Consider the following 22,466-nt stretch of genomic DNA (forward strand, 5'->3'; position numbering starts at 1 on the left):
TTATACAATAAACGAAGCGTTAATTTTTTGTGACTCTTTGGGAAAGTAGAAAAAAATTATAAAGATTTATTTTACTCTTCTCAAATAATAAAATTTATACGGTGAGTAAACAAACGCTAGTCTGAAAAGTTAGCCATGTACTTCATATTAAAAAAAAATATTTAAAAACAAAATTGTAAATAAACTATAGTAATCTTCGATTTTAAAATTTGAATTTTTTTAAATATTTGTATAAAAAATTTAATGACATTGTAATGAATGTGAGATATCAATACGGTAAAAAAAAAATATTAAAATAAAATATATAAATTTTCCACTTACCATATGTTCACAACTCAGGCTCACAAGATCACGATCACAAATATATGTCGAATTGTTCTAATAAAAAATGCTTTAATTAATTTCAATAACAAAATGCACAATAAAATACATATTGCATTATTAAATTAACTCACCATACTATACCATACCATAGTTTATATAGTTTTTGAAAATCTGTTTTTTGGAGTCCATTAAAAGTTCATTTGGATAATATTTTATTTCAACCGAATATTTAATTTTTTATACGATTATTACGATTTTTTAACGATTAACCGAACGGAATTTTTAATTTTTTATACGATTTATTTTACGATTTTAAGCATCATTGGTTTTATAAAGAATAAGCATCCATAATATAGTTTTTTAAAATATGTTTTTTTTTTTTGAGTCCATTAAGTTTATTCGAATAATATTTATTTTGGCTTTAAGTATAGTGGGCATTAACAATATAGTTTTTGAAAATTTGTTTGTTTGGAGTCCATACAGTTCATTTTAATACTATTTTATTTCAACCGAATTTTTAATTTTATTTTTTTATTTTTTTTTTAATAGCGTTCACAATTAGAAACATCATTGGTTTTATGAAAAATAAGTTTAGATAGCCCCTTTTCTATACACCGGATGCTTGGTTTAATAAAATTAATTTAAAAACGCCTTATTATCAAGTGGTTATTATTTAATTTATCCCGACGATTTTCACGTAATTTATCGAAACCACTTTAAACTGAATTCAATTTGCAGATGCAGAACGAGTTGGAGTCTTTCATTTTTAATAAAATTAGTAATTATTTCATTCATATGTATTGTATTCATTTGTTTTTTATTCTCATCACAAAATTGTTTATTGACAATTTAAAAAGTTTAATTTATTCCATAAACAAATGTCATAATTTTTAGTATAATCACTTACTAAGATAGCACAAACACCAATTGGTTTCAAACACTGCTATTTTCTTCATACAGTTTGCTAAAGAATTAGCGACCTCATACGAAACTTTCATTATTCAAATAAATGAGTTCATCAGTGACACTATGGTTAGTGACTTCACTTAAGTTGTGGAAGCCAAAAGCGTTCGAACTTTTCTACCAAAGCTCAAATCTCATACAGCTGCCAGTGCCATCTAGCGCAACTTTGCGCTCGTCCGCGCAAACAATTTTCACTCACTCAACTGCAACCATTGATTTTGCGGCCATTTTGAACGAAATGACTGCGGCTGCTTAGTTCTGCACTATTAATTACATTATTTCTTCAATTTCGAGCATAAGTTTCTATATAATACGCTCTTCATATCACGCACGCGACAATTTAAATACTAACACGCTAGGATTTATTAAATTATATTATTTAACGCGGAACTAAAAATAATTCACGACACCGACTTTTCACGACCGCACGCTCGAAGTTCAAAATTAATACTGAGTGTTCGCTCAATGCTGCATGTGTTCGGCAGCTTTTTGAAAGCTTGCGTGTTGGAAATTAAACAGTCGCTTCCGTGCGGATGTTGCTACTTTCCTGTTCATATTTTTGTTCGCTTCCTATTATACCGGAAAACTAAACAAATAATCGATAAATTATTTAAATGATGATATGAATTATAAAATAGCTAGAAATCATTATATATTCGGGATATTGAACAAAAAAATGCAAATATGTGCATAATTAAACTTTAAATTTGCTCTACTGGCTATAAATTGTTTTTCCGATTAAAGTGCTTTGATTATCCGTTTATCATTTTTTTTTGTTTTGAAAGACATTAAATAATTTTGAATGCAAATATTTATAATAAAAAGTTTTAAATAAAATTAAATTGTTTTAAATACCCATAAATCAGTAAAACGGAAAATAATTTTATTTGTTCTAAAGTAAAATGTATTATGTTCTTTTTCAAAGCCTTTTTTTTATTATAAATAGAATAGATAGAAAAATAGGTGAAAATAATGCAAGCTTCCCGTAAGCTAAAGAAGTTCAGTGTAGGATAATGTGCCAACTTTAACAGTGGTGCTCTCATATAATGATAATTTCAAAAAATTTCCCACTCTCCGATATTATTTTTAATAATTTATCGATGTCTTTTTTTTATTATATCTTTAACAATAAACTTATTGACAAACATGTACAGAAGGACTATGATGTTATGTAAACGAACAGTTTGTACTCTTGTAATCTAAAAGACTGAAAAGAGTGGAAACATTTTCAGGTATTAGGAAAACTTTATTATAATCGTTGTATGGAGACTAGACAAGGTCTAGAGCGATTTCATCATGATATTGGGTATATTAGGGAACAAGGAAAGTCTAGATTGAGTAACCTGTTCCCTCGATATGATATTAAGATAATAAACAATTTGTCCATACATATACGGCATAAAGTCCATTAATTTAACGAAAATCATTAAATATATTATATGAGGCAGGGTAAATACCCAAACCGATTTCAATCATCCTCATCAATAAGTTACATTATATCCAATACTATATTTTCACGTAATTTTGTGAAGATATCTCACATATTAACCGATGTATACCCTATATGTAAAGTTCACCGAAATTTTGAAAATCTTAATATTAGGTATATGGGAGCTTGTGAAAGTGATTATCCAATTATTGGTACAGACAGGCCTTATTAGAAGGTAAAGATTTCCTCTGAATTTCTTTAGATTATCTTATTGATTTATTGATATTTTTGGTAAAAAACTTTATACAAAATCTTTGTTCCTCTTGCTTGGTATGCTTTATACTTTTCATTTTTAATTAAATCTCGAAACCGAGCATAATCTATAACTCGAACTTTTAAATTGGCAATAGAAGTCACATTTCAAACAAATTTCTTTCAATTAAACGAACTTTTCGACCGTTCCATATTACAAAATTTAAAATGTTACTACCGAGGCACAATTATAAAAGAGTCCCTGAATAGCGTATGGAGGAGAACAAAAAATACGATATTACTCTAATGGATTTCATAAACCATGTAACAAAGGCCCATAGACGTTGAGAGCCAAACAATAGCCAAGTGCAACAAACACAATTAAAGAATACATGTTTTAACGTATGTTCATAAAACTTTATGCGAAATAAATGATTGAAACTTTGTATAAATCAATTATTTCGAGCTTTTTGAAAAATTTATGTTTTAATGAAAATTTCTGCAACTCGAAGTCTCTCTATCTCGAATTTTTTTTTGGATTATGGTGATTCGAGTTATAGAAGTTCCACTGTATGTATATATTTACATTTCTCCTATCTATCTCGTTATATTTAAAAACTATTAGTAAACGCGCACGTTTATTATATTTAATAATCATTATTTTTAATAAATTCAATTAAAATCCATGTAAATACAAATTTATCGATAACTTCCTTTTAATACTTTCCGGTTCAAACAAAAATTAACGATAGTTTCAACGATATAGAAGGAACATCCGTGTGGAGGCCACTGTACAAATTGCATACTTCCAAAAAGCTGCTGTGCATAAACGAGCACTCATTATTCGAGTTAAAGTTCGGTCGTGAAAAAGTGATTAAAGTAGTTAATTAGTTTTGAGTCGCGATAGCATAAATTAATTTAGTGTTTCAATGTTTAGAGTGTTCATTGTGTGAAATTAAAAGGGTATTGAAGAAATGTTATACTCTAATGTTGAAAATATCAGTCAGGATCAGTGACAGTGCAATGAGTGCAAAAATAAGAAACCGCAACTTCATTCAAAATGGCCGCAGGACAGCTAAGCTCGCTCAGTGGAATTGAGAATCTGCTCAAGTAACCTATTTAAGTTTCATTAGGTGTCGCTAACAAGGTTTGTTTTTATATCATAGAATTAAACCATTGTCAGATATTTTTACTGAAATCTATGAAGGAAATGGCACCGAAATAGCAATTTGGTTTTTAACATTGCTATTGTAATATTCAAGTAAAGATTGTAATATTCAAGAGTAAAGTTTGGGTAATTGTCTTAAGTGAGCTTTATCCATTGTCAAGCTTCTAAAATTAAAGGTCCAAAGACCACCTGCCCTCTTTTAAAGTGGTGTTGAAAATTTCAATCAAATTTCTAAATTTAAATTTTCTTAATATTTCCAAATTTCAATAAGTGGATTATTAATTTTAATATATACATATATTTAGTCTGCTTGGTATACATACTCCAAATACTTAATTTAGTTTTCACTCACTTCGCCGTCTTCTTATTTGAAATTACATTCAACTCAAAGCACTTCCATCTTGTATGCAATTGAGGCTTCATATTTTTCTCTTTCGTATTCGCAAATTCGCTGAATGTGCCGAGAGAATTTTTGGAAATTGGAAGTTGAACAGTCAAATCCGTGTGGATGTTGTGTCATTTTGTCAGTATTCAATTAGACCGGAAGACTGAGTGTATATAATTTCCAAATTTATCGATAAGGTGTGTACTTATGTATAAAGACATTCTTACCTAAGTACAATCTTTTCGCTTTTATGGAGGTTGTTTTTTATTTTAAAGTTATTTTTTTTTTAATATTATATGATAACGTTACATCTCCATTAAAAATTAAAATTTAAATATTCTGAAATATTGGTATAATTCCGCAATCATAATAAAAATTATTAGTAAAGAAACTTTGGATTTTTAAAAATATATCGATAACTTTTGTTCTCACATTTTCCGGTTTGCACGGAAATTAACAAAAGTCGTAAGGTCAAAAAAGGAACATCCTTGCGGAGGCCACTGTACCACTTCCATGCTTCCAAAAAGCTGCCGACTCATTCACTTGATGCGCGAACGCTCAGTATACGAGTGGAAGTTCAAGCGAGCGGTTGTGAAATTGTTGCGATCAAAGTGTATAATTAATTTGTAGTCGTGGTAAAGTATTATAATTTAATAAATATCAGTATTTTAGTATTTAAAGTGTTGTTTATGCAATGTGCAAAGTTTAATAAAGAAAAGCCAATACTTTAAAAGTAAAAATAAGTAAAAGGCCATGCAATGTGTAAGCAAAAGTGAAAAAGACGCCTCGGCTTATACTCAAAATGGCCGCAAAGAAAGTGCTTTCAGTAATATAAAGCTGATAATATATGTACCGACATATATACGTATCTCAAGCAAGCAGGTACAATGTATGTAAAAATGTCACTTTAAATTAACTGCAAGTGTTTAGTGAAAAACAATAATGCTAATTAATATGAAAATTCGTTTAATTCGGTAAATCGGTCGGTTTAAAAGAAACAAATTGGACTCTAAGTTGGGCTAGATGGCACTGGCGACATCAATGGAAATGCTGCTTTGCTATAATAAGGTAAGCTTAAGCTTTTCAACCATCATTATAGTAAATTAATAGTGTGGGCAGAAACCATGAAATGTACTTTACGTTATCTGGTTTGAGTTTTGACTAATTGGTTGATGAAAAGGAAAATTTACTTGGTTTTATAAACTTACGCTCGATGGCGCGCTTAACCATGAAAAGTTAGCAATGTTTTAAACCTACAATTACATGTTCTGAGTGTACTAATAATAATTAGAAATATTTAAAATTAATGTCCATATGTAAATATGTATATAAACAAAAAACTAAAAACATGTACTTTTAACCGGATTAAACTAAACATTAAATTAAAATATAAAAATATAATTTATTTTATAATTTTTTATAAAATTGTTAAAAAAAACTATTATTTATTTATTTATTCTTTCTAATAATTGAATGGTGAGATTCTTTAAGAAGGTAACTTTTTTCAGTTTATTAATTGCAAAAGTTTTAATGTATTAATGATATATATAGGCTGTTCACGATAAGGTGGTTATCGGGTTATGTGGTTATGTGGTTATGTGATTAAGTAAACAACAACAAAATTAGGTATGACAAAATAACCAACTTTGACCAACCTATGCCCTTGTTTACAGATTATGTGGTTGTTTGCTTATTTCCAGTGTTAGAAGTCGTTGGAATTTTACTAAATGACAGCACAAAAAATAAATAAAACTAAGCGATTAGATTTTCTTATTGGAAAATCAGCTATTAACAGCTGTTTTTTGTTTACAATCGGCAAATTAAAACCGAAATAAAAAGATTCGAAAAGCCTCACAAAGCATCAAAAATCATCAAAGTAAGTAAGAATCATAAAGTACAAAATAAATAAAAAAATCTGTCATTTATTTATACTCCAATTTTAGTGTCTACAAAAATGAGAAATTCTGCAAATTTTATACAAAGAATTTTTTGAACCCTTAAAATTCGGATTATTTAATAAGAACATACCTTCAATAAAGTCCATTTCCTGAATAGCAGAACTTATTTTAAATTCGGTTATTTTGCTTTTTAAACTTTGTTTAGGCATTTTATAAGTAGGAATTTCATTGTACTAAAATTGTAAACAATGAACAGCTGTTTGTGTAAAAATAAGCAAATAACCATACATAGGATGTTCACGGAGCATAGAGGTTATTTTGAATTTAATAATCACATAACCCGATAACCACCTAACCGTGAACAGCCTAATAATTTTATCATATTTAAAGGTCGAAGGAGTTTTTTTTTATTATATATACTTGTACTAAATTTATATATCAAAATTATTTAAGTTTCGAAATATTTTAATATATTTTTTTCTTTTTGTTTCAGGTAACTTGGATTATTTTACCAATTTTATTGATTCATGTTGATCGATTTGTATTATTTTCTACAATTAGAAAATATAATTATTAATTAAAAAAACTGAAAAAAGCATTACATTCAAAAATAGTAAATAATTAATAAAAATTAAATTAATGTTTCAATTAAAAGTTATTAAAGATAATTAGATTTCAACAATTTTTGAAGAACAAAAAAAATATACAAAATAAACACCTAATTCACATTTTCATATTTTCCTATATTGAATAAAATACCATTTTTTTAAATTATTTATATTTATTTTAATTTATTACATTTGTATATATTTTTAAATATAGATTTATATAATGTAATTTATGGCACATTTTAGATAAATTTTTGTAACTGTTACACTTACATCTAAATATTAGCTACATATGTACATTTATATATGTATATAGTTTGCATTTTTTACAACGTACATAAGTCATACAGTTTTCGGGATTATGCCTATATAATTATATACAGGAGTATAATCGATCCTAATGAGTAATTTATAATACTTTTTCATTATTTTTAAATAATATTACGGTTATAAGTAAATTATTTTCAAAGCAATTGCGTTTCTATTTTTTTACTCTAAAAGAACCGTTTCAGAAAATAAAATAAAAAAAATAATAGTTTTTTTTTGTAATATGTAATTAATTTTTTTTTTAGATTTTTTACTATTATTATTAGTTAGAATATATATAACATTATTTATTTCATATAAATGAAGCAGCACATAATTCTTCTATTAGCTTATCTTTTTGTTGGTATTTATTTTTTATTATTTATAAATAATATAATATTATGGCTTTAAGTAAATTGATTTCAAAACTATTGAGTTTCTAATTTTTTAATGTCAAATAATAAAGAACTTTTTAAAAAATTAAAAAAAAAAAAATAATTATTTTTTAATTTTTTTATTATTTTCCATAAATTAAAATATATAAAATTATTTTTTGCAATAAACGAAGCAGCTCTTATATTCTTATATCAGCTTATCTTTTTGTAAATATTTTTGTTTTTAATTTTTGTTGAAATATGCATATTAACAATTATGTTATTTATTTACATACTTGAATTTGTTATTAAAGAAAAACAGTCAATTTAATGTTTGTATGTATATATTTCTTCATTGTTTAAATAGTTTTAAATGCTAAGCGTTTTTCATTGACTCCATTTGACCGAAGTGATTTCATAATTAAATTTCTATGAATAACATCTAATTTACGCTGAGCGTTGTAATATCAACAAAAAGAATTTAATATAATTCTTAAGCTATCAACATCATTAGGAATTAAGTACTGTACATTTATTAAATAATATTATATATTACTATTCAACAATTATTTATTTATTTATAAGCAATTTACTAAATATTTTTTTATTATTTATTTTTTTATAATTTTATTTTTTAATTTTTTAATATTTTTTTAATACTTTTTTTCCACCTTTTGAATTATTTACTTATATTTCAACTTTTATAGGATTTATCATAATTACATTCGATCGTATATTTACCATATATAATACATGCATATAATAATTTTTATTACATTGCCACGTATATAACAAATCAAATACTACTTGATCGGCCCATGCCGGTACACACACCCGATGTCGTCGTTATATGGTGATTACGTAATGCGATTTTGTTGAAATGCATTAACGGCGTTGCTCTGGCATTTGAGATCTGTAAGAAAAAATATTAAAATATATTTTTTATGGTATATAAGTCAAGTGCTTAAACATCCTTAACGGCAAATTATTATTAATTATAATATTAAATTATATAAAATTTTAATTTTCCAGTGAATAGAATTCATTTGAATTATACTAATTATATTGGTAAATATTTTTATGAATTTTATTTGAATTTGTATTCCCTCTTAACCCAATTAATCAATATAAGATGACTCGATCATTTTATATAATTTACTAATAAAATTATGATTAATACTGCATACTATATATAATTTCAACCCACCTCATCGACATGGTGACACAATTTCGTTCTAACCCAAGGCCATTTTATAGTGCGTATCAGCGTGTTTCGAAAATCCTCACTGAATAGGCAATATATGTAGAATGTTATAGAATAGTTTGTAAGTTCCATTAAATTAGCCAATGCTCGAAACACCTGCGAGAAAAAAAATTAATTTTAAAAAATATATAGATTTTCGAGAGGTTGGAACAGCCACGCACCTGAAATGAAAAGTTCGGCAGTACTTCGGAAGCAATCGTCATATGTACAATGGCCATGGGAGATACGCAAACGAGGAACAATATGGATGTGCTACCTAAAAAAATATATTGAAGGATCAAGCATTAAAATAACTCATGAATAATTACAATAAATTAACCTCACTTCTTGCTAAAACCACTGCACCCATGACTTACCTAGCAATAAGAATAATCTTCGTTCTTCAGCGAATTTTCTTGGATCCTCATCGCGTACACAGTTCGAACGTGAAATGAGCATCTCACGTCGTCGTTGACAAGTCTTTCGATACACCAACATAATGCGCATATTTAAGCCAGCAATTAATACGGTTGGTATTAGTTTGAATATCACCTCGAGCATTACCTTGTAGACCTTTGGAAGAAAAAATAATAAATTTAGAACTCGTATCAATAAATTTCGAGTTCTAACATATTTACCGAGTAAAAAAGCGTTTTTAGGAATTCATTGTTATCACGTCGAAAGTAAACATAGTTGCCATCTGTTTGTAATATACATTTGACTAGGACACCACGAAACACGCTTGGCGTGTAAATGATGAATGTAACCAGAGTGGTTAGGAACACAACAATGCTATAAAAGTAGTTATAATTTATACATAAAATTATATTTAAGATCTATATCAAATCATCTAACTCACCCAGGCGGTCCCATGACCGGACGTGAAAAACCTGGATGACACACTGAGACATATCTCTCGATGGTTAACACTAGCAGCATCATTACACCCACACCTGCAAATATTTATATTTTTATTTGAGTTATTTATTTTATTAATATAATTCTCTTACCTAAACAACCATTGCCGAGAAACAGCTCTAGATGTGCTGTATAGAAAGCCGGTCCGAACTCTTCCCAACGTCCGCGATCCTTATGCACCAGCATACGCATTCCGAATGGTATGGCGAATACGATGGCTAACAATGCTGCGGTGGAGTAGGCTGTAATTGAGGAACATTTTATTAACAACGGTTTATTCGAGCATTATACAGGTATGTAAAAACTTTGGAAAAAATATTTATAAATTCTATATAATTTTTTTTATTAAACTCTGAAAGTCTGTATAACTTTAAAGTCTGTATAATCTTAAGACACTATCACATGGAAGCTTTTTACTATTTATAACTGTAATTTCACTTGAATTTATGCTTTGTCACTACATTCCTTGATGAATGGAAATGAGTTGACATAGAAACAAAAGAGAAAGATTTGACTTCAATATGATTATTTAATACTAGGAGGCCTGTAATTTATTGCATTTGTTATTAGATTTCCTGTGCCTCAGTATTTATTGGTTGCATACAAACAAAACAAACAATGGAAACGTGAATACACACAAATAAAGGAAGGAAAGAGTGCAAGTCAAAGTCAAAAACTCATATATTTAGTTCCATATATATACCCTCTAGGAAAGTTTATGAAAAAAAGGAGTTTTTTGCAATATTCGTTTTCAAACAATTTAAACTGAAATTGAAAATCAATTTTTTTTAATATTAATTTAATTAATGTCATGAAAATAATTTAATGATTTTATTTTCACAATTGAGAATTTCTTAACCCATTCGATCCTATTGCTCTCGCTTGGGTAAAAAAATTAGAAGATTTTTTTCTGAACCCAAATGGGTTTTCAGTACCATTTTTTCTTTACCCAAGTGAGTACAATGGGATCGAATCGGTTAAATAATAGAATCTGAACAATGTTTTCTCGATCGGTCAAAAGAATCAAGATCAATTGAAATAAAACATTGATCAAATTATGTAATTTTTGGTTCTAATTTTTTTAATAAAATTTCTTATAAATAACTAAATTCTGAGCAGCACGCTATGGCGGAGACTTCAGAACAAGTAAATTTTCCCTACAAGGACCAACGAAAGCGCTTACTCTTGCTAACTTTGTAGCACACTTATAAATCTTACACAGCTTGCAACAATTCTTACTTGATTGATGATGCCACACTTTACCACAATTTCGGGCAATTACAGTAAAAATCTCAACGCCTTCCAATGGCCACACAAATATTCACAGATTCCCACATGAATACAAACTAAATAAAAATAAAAAACAAAGCAACAAATGTGGCAGCCTCGTGCTCACAACGACACATGTGGCACATGGCTGGCTGACTGACTCTTCTAGCTTCTTCTTCTTTCATAGACCAGAAACTATAGGAAAAGCAATATTTTTTTGGTAGACACGTTGCATATGTTAGAAAGCTTATTCTCATAACTTCTTCTTCATGCCGCTTTTGCTGTCTTTTGTTGAGTTGGTATTGTCTGACGGCTGTTTGTTGCAGCCGCAGTTCGTTGCATATATACACAAATTTACGAACTTGCAAGGCCTTTTCCATTGTTATGTCCAACGTGCAAAGTTTATACCCTTTCAATTAAGTGAACTATGTGTTTACCCACCTATGTAATAGAGTAGGTGATATAGTCGCTACAGGTGTGTGACATGCTGCAATTAATTTTTATATGATAGGTAATATAGTTTTTTTGGGAATTGGGAGTATTTATTTGATGCAATTGAAAGGGTATCTTACATATAATTTTGTAATACTTCTTTCAAGAAAGTTAATATCGCATTTTCAATTAATTGATTTTGGAAAAGATAGTGCAAGCATTAAGAGTAGAAAATTTGGTGAACAGCTTGACATACATAAGTTCGTAAGCATGAATGCAATCGGAATAAATTTGTCTATATTTAATTAAGGGGTTATACACCTATCGGCGTGTGAAAATTTACGAGTTTTTTTGGTATTTTACATTACATATTTCCAAACGACTTTCATAATGTCAAGTAGTACATATTTTGACATATTTGTAGAAAAAATTTTATTAGAAAATTCGGTGAATTGTGACGTTCAAGGTCCATGTTCGGTAACGCCTCGTTTTTACACACGGTGAGCACGATAAATTAAAAATAGCTTATCTCAAATACATGAACGAACAAAAACTGTTATTTTCTAGTATTCTTTCGGTCGTGAATAAAGAATTTTGATTAAAAAATTATAAACGAAAATTGCGTCCACTTTTTCAAAAATGTCGAATTTTGATATGCTCAAAATTTAGTTTTCCAAAACATATTAATTTCTTTCCAAATTAAATTTCCTTCATTCATTGTTAATATAAACAACACCTGAAAATTTTCCGAACAATCAGTAAAATGGCTTTCGAGAAATCATGCTCACCGTTAAGGCAGTTTTCATAAAATAGAATTTCGAGATAATCGAGCTCAAAGTTCCATTTCGTTTGTTTGCCTTAGAGACGTAGCACGCTATAAAGAACTATAACTTTGGTTCTATAATCGCGCAAAATTTATCCCTATATTTTCATAAATAACTTGAAAATTACACTATAAAACTACAAACACTTGTTTTTTTTCCATTTTCCGGAAAAGTTAAATATTGAATATAATTAATCGTAAAACAGATTTAATTTTCGTGCTTAGGGGGCCAAAATACATAGGTGTATTTTATTTCAGAAAAATCTGAAACGTAAAAAGTTCTGGCCAGTACCGGGTTAATATACTAATTTTCTGTATCTGAGGATGATTTTATCCCGTTTATATGGATCAATATTAGAGATACCTTAATTATTATTAACATTTTGCAATTCTCGCAATTTATTCATGTAATTTTATAAATATAACACGCAATTTGACCCATATATTCAGCATAAAGTCCAATAGAATAACGAAAATCATCATCATAGTATATGAGGGCTGAGGTAATTTCTGGACCGATTTCACTAATTTTCACCATCATCACACTATATCCAAGACTATACGCTTGTTTAATTTAGCTAAGATATCTCACAAATTAACCGATATATGCGGAATAAAGTCCACCGTATTTTTGAAAAACCTATAATTAGGTAGAGAGACACACTATTAGAAGAAAAAGATTCCATCTGAATTTAATTAAAATATCTGAGAGATTTACCTATATTTTCAGTGAAAAATTACCCAAACGCACTGAGTTCTTCATGTACGCTATCGATTTCGACAATTGTTCCACAAATTATGCCACACATCAAATACAACATTTCTGTAAACTTTTATTCTGCTATCTCCATTGGTTCTTAATGTATATATTATAAAGTGATGGAATCCTATCGAATACAAAATTGAGTTATTTTGGAAGTATTCGTCATTGTGAACCGATTTCGCCCAGAAAATATTATATACCGAATTTCATTGAAATCGGTCGAGTAGTTCCTGAAGTTTTTTTATACAAAACTATAATACTCTCTTAGCAACTTTGTTGCGAGAGTATAAAAATAAATACGATGTCTACATATATATATATATTTGGCGTAGGAACCGCTTTAAGCGATTATAGCCGAATCCACCAGAGCGCGCCACTCATTCCTCTTTTTTGCTTTTTGGCGCCAACTGGAAACACCAAGTGAAGCCAGGTCACTTTGCACTTGGTCTTTCCACCGGAGTGGAGGTCGTCCTCTTCCGCGGCTTCCTCCAGCGGGTACTGCATCGAATACTTTCAGAGCTGGAGTGTTTTCTTCCATCCGTACAACATGACCTAGCCAGCGTAGCCGCTGTCTTTTTATTCGCTGAACTATGTCAATGTCGTCGTATAAATCGTACAGCTCATCGTTCCATCGTCTGCGGTATTCGCCGTTGCCAATGTTTAGAGGACCATAAATCTTGCGCAAAACCTTTCTCTCGAAAACCCCAAGAGTCGTCTCATCGGATGTTGTCATCGTCCACGCTTCAGCGCCATACATCAGGACGGGAATAATAAGCGACTTATAGAGTTTGATTTTGGTTCGTCGAGAGAGGACTTTACTTTTCAATTGCCTACTCAGCCCAAAGTAGCACCTGTTGGCAAGAGTGATTCTGCGTTGGATTTCAAGGCTGACATTGTTGGTGTTGTTAATGCTGGTTCCCAGATAAACGAAATTATCTACAACTTCAAAGTTATGACTGTCAACAGTGACGTGGGAGCCAAGACGCGAGTGCGCTGACTGTTTGTTTGATGACAGGAGATATTTCGTCTTGTCCTCATTCACCACCAGACCCATACGCTTCGCTTCTTTATCCAGTCTGGAAAACGCAGAACAAACGGCGCGGTTGTTGCTTCCGATGATATCAATATCATCGGCATACGCCAGGAGCTGTACACTCTTGTAGAAGATTGTACCCTCTCTATTTAGTTCTGCAGCTCGTATTATTTTTTCCAGCAATAGATTGAAGAAGTCGCACGATAGTGAGTCACCCTGTCTGAAGCCTCGTTTGGTATCGAACGGCTCGGAGAGGTCCTTCCCGATCCTGACGGAGCTTTTGGTGTTGCTCAACGTCAGCTTACATAGCCGTATTAGTTTTGCAGGGATACCAAATTCAGACATCACGGCATAAAGGCAGCTCCTTTTCGTGCTATCGAAGGCAGCTTTAAAATCGATCAAAAGATGGTGAGTATCGATTCTTCTCTCTCGGGTCTTTTCCAAGATTTGGCGCATGGTGAATATCTGGTCCATTGTGGATTTTCCAGGTCTAAAGCCACACTGATAAGGTCCAATCAGTTCGTTGACGGTGGGCTTTAGTCTTTCACACAATACGCTCGACAAAACCTTATATGCGATATTGAGGAGACTTATACCACGGTAGTTGGCGCAGATTGTGGGGTCTCCCTTCTTATGGATTGGGCAGAGCACACTGAGATTCCAATCGTCAGGCATGCTTTCTTCCGACCATATTCTGCAAAGAAGCTGATGCATGCACCTTATCAGTTCTTCGCCGCCGTATTTGAATAGCTCGGCCGGTAATCCATCGGCCCCCGCCGCTTTGTTGTTCTTCAAGCGGGTAATTGCTATTCGAATTTCTTCATGGTCGGGTAATGGAACATCTATTCCATTGTCATCGATTGGGGAATCGGGTTCGCCATCTCCTGGTGTTGTACTTTCACTGCCATTGAGCAGGTCGGAGAAGTGTTCCCTCCATAATCCTAGTGTGCTCTGGACATCCGTTACCAGATTACCTTTTCGGTCCCTACATGATAATGCTCCGGTCTTGAAACCTTCTGTTAATCGCCTCATCTTTTCATAAAATTTTCGAGCATTACCCATGTCGGCCAGCTTTTCAAGCTTTTCATACTCACGCATTTCGGCCTCTTTCTTTTTACGTCTGCAAATGCGTCTCGCTTCCCTCTTCAGTTCTCGATATCTATCCCACCCCGAACGTGTTGTGGTCGATCGCAACGTTGCGAGGTAGGCAGTCTGTTTTCTCTCCACTGCGGAACGACAATTCTCATCGTACCAACTGGTTTTTTGGCGTTGCCGGAGACCAATTGTTTCGGCTGCAGCGGTATGCAATGAGTTTGAGATGCCGTTCCACAGCTCCCTTATACCGAGATGCTGATGAGTGCTCTCAGAGAGCAGGAGTGCAAGTTGAGTAGAAAATCGTTCGGCTGTCGGTTGTGATTGCAGCTTTTCGACGTCGAACCTTCCTTGTGTTTGTTGACGGGCGTTCTTTGCTGCACAGAGGCGAGTGCGTATCTTTGCTGCTACTAGATAATGGTCTGAGTCAATGTTTGGTCCTCGGAGCGTACGCACGTCTAAAACACTGGAGACATGTCTTCCGTCTATCACAACGTGATCGATTTGATTGCGCGTGTTTCGATCAGGGGACAGCCACGTTGCTTGATGAATTTTTTTATGCTGGAATCTGGTACTACAGACAACCATATTTCGGGCCCCAGCGAAGTCGATCAGCCTCAGGCCGTTTGGCGATGTTTCGTCATGGAGGCTGAATTTTCCGACTGTTGTGCCAAAGACACCTTCTTTACCCACCCTGGCGTTAAAATCGCCAAGCACGATTTTGACATCGTGGCGGGGGCAGCGCTCATAGGTGCGTTCTAGGCGCTCATAGAAAGCATCTTTGGTCACATCGTCCTTCTCTTCCGATGTCTACTTGGTATTAAAAGGCAAATTTTTTCGGCGTCAAATTACAGATTTAATCAAATTAAAATGTTTGCTAATTTTTGTTCAAAAAAAAGTGTACAAATTGAGCAAACACCATGGCTGCCAAACTCAATTCCAGCCAATTAGTCAATTAACTGTATGCGACAGCAGTAAAAACTGTACGTACAGTTGCTGAACTTTTTCCACGTTTCCGATGTTTTATTAATTTGATTATCAGTAATTGCGATTAAATATTTGCGCTGAAATGTATTTATTTCAAAAGTACAAATTGTCATTTAAAGATCGAAGCATTGTGCAAATAACGGCTGAAATTGAACGCATAACGGTGTTATGAAGAAAAAACCGTTTGAATGAAAACGGACTAGACTTAATTGCAGCAAATGAATGTAACATAGCATTTAATAAATATATATTGTAGGTGTGTACTCAGTATTATATAATTGCTGAACCCCTCTCACCCACACTTCATAACGTGTTAATACGAAATGATTTACCGTTATGGGATTTTAATATTTCCATTTAGCCATTTTGTAAATACTGCGTGAAAGCCAGTGTCAGTGTGGGCGCATGGCGTCTCTGATTTTGCAACATTTCATTATTATGTGCGAATAAAAAGCGCAGACCTTTTAGCCAGTGTTGTTGTGTTATTTGAGTGTGCAGCTTTCACACGCAGCTACTATTAAAAATTATGGCATTAAAGTTGGTATTTTACCAAATAAATTGCTTTTACTGGGTCAGCCGTTGGTTCAGCTGTACGCGCCCTTCATTGGCCGAATCAACTTTCAGCCACATTTAATTAGCGTAATTAAATGCGCGGCCACTTTTGTTGGTTTTTGGTGGAAAATATTGTAAATGGGAAAATTTTTGCGAAAAATAATAACCATAATTAGAAATTTTATCAATATGCGGGCAGGCTGGCATTGGATTTATAAAAATATATGTATTATATACATATGTAACAAATTTGCTGCTTAATATTTTTTAAATATTCGAGCATAAAATGAATTTGGTTTAATTAATAAAATTAATTGATGAATATTAGACAAATTAGTTATGCATATGAAACGGTTAGGCCAGTTTAGGATTCTCAGAAATTCTATTTTGGAATCAAACACGTGATATACTCAGAGACTTATACGTAGAGACTCCTTAGAGAATAATTATAGTTTTGAATCCATATCCATCTAGTGTGATTTTTTTATAATTTCAACTATTTTATATACAATTTATAGATTTTATCGGTCAAAAGTTTAATATTTTCTTTCTAAAAAATGTATGTAAAGCGAAAAAAGTAGCAAGTTGTATGTGGATTCAGATCCCATGCCTTAATTAGGTTCAGTTAGCATGAGTTCCTAAAATCATCATAGCCCGTAGAGGACCTTTAGAAAAAGGTGATTCCGAAAATTAGCTTAGTAGCCCTCATTTTTTAACAAATCATCGATATAAACTATTTTTACTAACTCAAATCTAAGTTTAATAAAACTTGAAAGATATAATTTCGATTCTTTTATGGTTACTCCCTGAGAAAATTGGCACAACTCTTTTGTATACCCTCCATTTGTCACATAACCTCATGGAGTTCAACAAAAATCAGAGGCAACCTCAGCCAAGTACCCAATCAGCGATTTTATATGGTCCTATTAGGATTGTGAGGCATTAGGACTCTTTAATTTCATTATATAATCGTTTTTGGCTTTCGATTCGCTAAAGCTCGATATTCATAGACAATATAGAAGAGAGACCCATTCTGAACTAACACCATTTATAAAAGAAACTCGCTTTTGACTTTCAAGGTTGTCTGTATTATAGGCTTTCCATGAAATTGTAAAACAAGAAGACTTGTCGAAAGTATTTTTTGACAAAATCAAACTTTCAGATTATTTTAAGGGGTTATATACATATGTTGAAGTCGGTCAAAAAATCGAAATCTTATTTAATCGCAAGTCGTATACCAAGTATCAATACAAAATATGGCTTCATACCTCTACAGAAAATCAAAATTTTCCCCAAAATTTTGACCTTTACCTACTAGTTTAAATAGCGCATATCAAACATCTTTCAAACCTCTACAATTGTATTTTATATACAGTATATATGTTTGTAAAATAACGGAAAATAAAACACAACCTTTTGACATTCCGTCTAAACCACCATTCAAGCATTTTTGTAAACATACATATGATTTATGCTCTGAACTTGAAACGCTCTGTTGACATCATGTTCGGATGCTTGTTTCAAATTTAAAGCGGAATATTGTACAAAAGTATGATTTTACAAGTGTATATATGTATGTATTTATATGCAAACAATCATGTAAACATTTCTGAATGCACATGTATAGTTACAATACAAATAGCAAATATGGTCGCACGATTTATTGAAATGCAATAAATAATATTGTAATAAAAATGAAAAGTGTGTTTGAAAATTATTTTGGACATTTCATACAAATTGCGAAATTGTTTCAGGGTGAAATGGTGAATTGATGATCGTAAGTGACTTATTGCCGAATGATGTATGTATGAATATCATACATTTCAATAATGTGAGCTTATATGCCAATAAGTGTTTTCAAGTTTGTATTATTGGAGGGGAGAAGTGTGAATTATATAAATATGAGGTTGTCAAATATCTTCCGCCTTTTTGCTCTTTATTCAATGCTTTATAAAAAGTGTTACAGTGATCGGTTTTAGTTCAAATAGGCGCCGTTTCGTTCGATAATCTGTTTCCATCTAGACGGCAACTTCATAATACCCCCCTCGTAGAAGCCCCTCTCCTTATTTGCGAAGAACTCGGACAGCGACTTTTCACAAGCCTCTTTTGAGTTCATCTTTACAAGGGCGTTTGTCATGGAACAGGTCGTAATCACCTGGCGCTATTTCCAGGCTATATGGTGGATGCGATAAAACCTCACATCCGAGCTCCCGTAGCTTCTGACGAGTAATCAACGAAGTGTGTGGTTTGTCGTTGTCCTGGTGGAACACTACACCCTTCCTGTTGGCCAATTCTGGACGCTTCTGGTCGATCGTCTGCTTCAAGCGGTCCAGTTGTTCGCAGTAGATGGTAGAATTAAGCGTCTGGGAGCGTTATGGGAGCAGCTCATAGTGGATGACTCCCTGTCAATCCCACCAAACACACAGCAAAACCTTCCTGGCCGTCAATTCCGGCATGACCACTGTTTGGGACGATTCACCGGGCTTCGACCACGACCGTTTTCAATTGATATTGTCGCATGTGATCTATTTTTTGTCGCCAGTCACTATCCACAAAAATGCGACGGGTTTGTTTCGTTTCAGCAGCATATCGCAGACGTTGATTCGGTCCAGAAGGTTTTTTTGCGTCAAATCATGCGGCAGCCAAACATCAAGCTTTCTGCAGATGGTTTAAAATGGTTTGGTGACTAACTCCCACATGCCGGTCTAACTCGATGTTTTCCATGATTTCGGTATTTGTCGTCACAGGTCTTCCGTCGGCTGGCTTATCCATATCATTTTCACTCGCTCTGAATCGTCGAAACCATTCCTCTGGAGTTCGAAGTGATAGAGTACCATCCCCCAAAACACCATTAATATCACGGAACGTTTCTCTAGCGGATTTGCCTTTAACGAAGGAACCCTTTAAAACAGCGCGAATTTCGGCGTTAGGGAACTCCATGGTCAAATGACAAAAATAGGAGATATTTGACAACCTTTCTTTCTACTTTCTGAGCTTTTTCCGCTACTAGCATAAGCCAATCTTATTAGAATATTTTGTATGGATCTTGTTGTTAAAGGCTTGAAAATTCGTGGAATCTCTTTTCAAAGTCTTACTTTCGTACGGTTGATTCTGAGAACGAGTTCTTGAAAATTTTGAGTTAAATATGTATTGGTCACACCGATGTCTTTCCACAAGTTAATCCCTACCATATTAAAAAAATATTGTGTCTCTTTATTGTGTGAGCTTTTGATTTAACCGACAATGAGTCTTCATAAACTGATTTCCCCTTTTCTACAAAAGCTTTAACTTGGCATTGCTTAACGTTTATTATTAAATTATTTGAAATTATCTGCTTAAAGTATTTCGTGTCGTTAAGTATGACATACCAACAAAATTGCCACATTTAACCACCATTAGATTAAGACTCCATAAATCATGATGACACTTGCAACCAGCGACAAATTTATCTACAAATCCACTGGCAACAAAATATTTCAGCAAATATTTACGTTAAGCATTGTAAATAAAATATATGTGAGTAAGTGACGAATACAATTTACGACTACATTTGTACTTAAAATGAAATTAATTCACTTCATAAATACTTTCATTATACGTCGCAGTTCAACGACCTCAAACTCTGGCATTTTAGAGCTTTCCTGTAATATGATTAAATACCGCTATGCCAAACAGCGTGGCACAACACCTGCAACGACTTAATGCAAATCCTTCAATGAAATAAGTAGTCGTATAGATTCGTTACATAGTACATACTCGTATATACTCTCTCAGCGTTACAATCCCAAACCAAATCCAGTCGAGTGTGCGTCCATTAATGCGTTGTTGTTGGTGTGGGTAACGCATATTCCTGGAAGTGGAGCATAACAATTCATGCTCGCACATTGGCATATACGATTCATAAATCAAAATACAACATCTTCGTGGGAATTTCCGTTATACCCTGCACACCATTTGGCGCGGAACAAAAGGTACCAATTATTGCAAAGAGAGAGAGTGAAATGTGCGAATATGCAGCTTATAAGAGCACTATGTCATAGCAATAGAAGCGCTGCTATGAACAGAGCGCTCGTGTGTAACGGGTGTTGGAAAATGGCAATTAAACTAAGGTGGTTAGAGTTGTTTGGAGAATTAGAGAGTAGGTCACACTATAAAGTACTAAGTTAGGTTAGGTTCGGCAAATGTGATAATAATAATATGGGATAGAATGGAATGAAGTGAGTTAGGCTAGATTGAGATAGGTCGTTTCTTTTTTTAGCTAGCGAGAGAACCAAGAATTATCGCGTGAACATTTCTCAGAACGTACGAATTTTGCTGAAACTCAAATATAAGTCCACCAGAGTGTGGACGTTGTTGTTGTTCTAGCTACAGAAAACTTTTTTGGAATAATTTGTAAATACTGCTGGGTAGGAAGTCCTTGGCTGTATAAAATTCCGGGTCCATTCTAGCTACGTATCCCAGACTGCGGAGGAACGGACCATATTTCGGATCTTCGCGATTGAGGTGATGTTTGGTTTAATATCCTAACCTGCAAGGCTTGCTAAAGCGGCTCGGATATCTGCAAGGCTGATGAATACTCTCTGAGAAATCCAAGCGAAGACTTACTTCCTACTCTATTTCCACGTACGTAATTTGGACAGCGATGGAAACGGACCTGCTTAACCTGCAAGGCTTGCTAAAGAGACTCGGATACCTGCAAGACTGATGAATACTTTCTGGGAAATCCAAGTGAAGACTTACCTCCTACTATTTGGAAATAAAATATCTATGGAGTCTTGGAAAAAGGCAATATAATATTAAAAATTTATACTGTTAGGAATATATTTTTGCAAGGCTAAGACGAGTTTTCTTAACTTTCCGTACCTCGAGGACAAATGTTAATTAGTTATGGAGGTAATGGTCCTGTGAAGACTCTTACTACTGTCTTTACTGTTATAGTTTGCTTGTAAATCTCTGGTTTCCTGACCTAGTACATCCATACAGTCATTTATGTCTTTTAAGGGACCCTGAAAACCGTGGATAGCCTGAAACACACAAACACACGCTTTGCCACGTTTAAGGACCCACCAACTCCAACACCATTTGCAAGTGGCATCATTTCCTATAAAGTAGTCCTTTCTGCAGTGCTACTTTAAATTACAAAACAAGGACCCGCTTACATGCACATTCATACATACAGAGTGGGCTGAGTGTGCCGGCAGGAAGTATTGGTGCAATCGGTTTCAGCAACAGCTATAGTAACGGCTTGGTGTTGAGGGGCTTTGTTTTCGCATTTGAATGCGCAACCATTCGCCAGGCGGGATGTAATAAATTGTCACAATAAATTATAATGCACAGAAGTATCAGCAATCAGGCGTGTAGCAAGCAGACGTGCAGAGACTCGGTGTATGGTTGCTTGTGTGGTTGCACGCAAGTATGTAAAGCGGGCAAGCGCTGCGGTTAGTTAGAGCGTTCGATTACACTTCCTCTCTATCGCTTGCCAAGCTTTTTCACTGCTGCCGTTTAATGCTATTATTTTCAGCGACTATCGGCGCTTTTGTTTTGCTTGCTGGCAGCATGTTGGTGTGCTACGCTCTGCTTTGTGTCCTTTTCCCATCAATACTTCATTGCTGCTGCTTTCACATTTCGCCATTTTTGTTGTGTTAAA

At 33.0% G+C, this 22,466-nt stretch overlaps 1 protein-coding gene across 1 annotated transcript in view; it reads right to left on the reverse strand.

Moving 5' to 3' along the window:
* Positions 1–8,354: 8,354 nt before the first annotated feature.
* Positions 8,355–22,466, reverse strand: part of LOC105213761 (probable G-protein coupled receptor B0563.6) — a 70,755-nt gene continuing 56,643 nt past the window's right edge. The window contains exons 5-11 of the mRNA XM_054231665.1: positions 9,961–10,110; positions 9,810–9,903; positions 9,589–9,742; positions 9,328–9,523; positions 9,133–9,227; positions 8,915–9,067; positions 8,355–8,620 (exon numbers count right to left, since the gene is read on the reverse strand). Coding sequence (XP_054087640.1) covers positions 8,504–8,620; positions 8,915–9,067; positions 9,133–9,227; positions 9,328–9,523; positions 9,589–9,742; positions 9,810–9,903; positions 9,961–10,110 — 959 coding nt within the window. The 3' untranslated portion in view covers positions 8,355–8,503. The remainder of the gene's footprint in view (positions 8,621–8,914; positions 9,068–9,132; positions 9,228–9,327; positions 9,524–9,588; positions 9,743–9,809; positions 9,904–9,960; positions 10,111–22,466) is intronic.

This window comes from Zeugodacus cucurbitae, chromosome 5, assembly GCF_028554725.1.
Source record: "Zeugodacus cucurbitae isolate PBARC_wt_2022May chromosome 5, idZeuCucr1.2, whole genome shotgun sequence".
NCBI classification, from domain to species: domain Eukaryota; kingdom Metazoa; phylum Arthropoda; class Insecta; order Diptera; family Tephritidae; genus Zeugodacus; species Zeugodacus cucurbitae.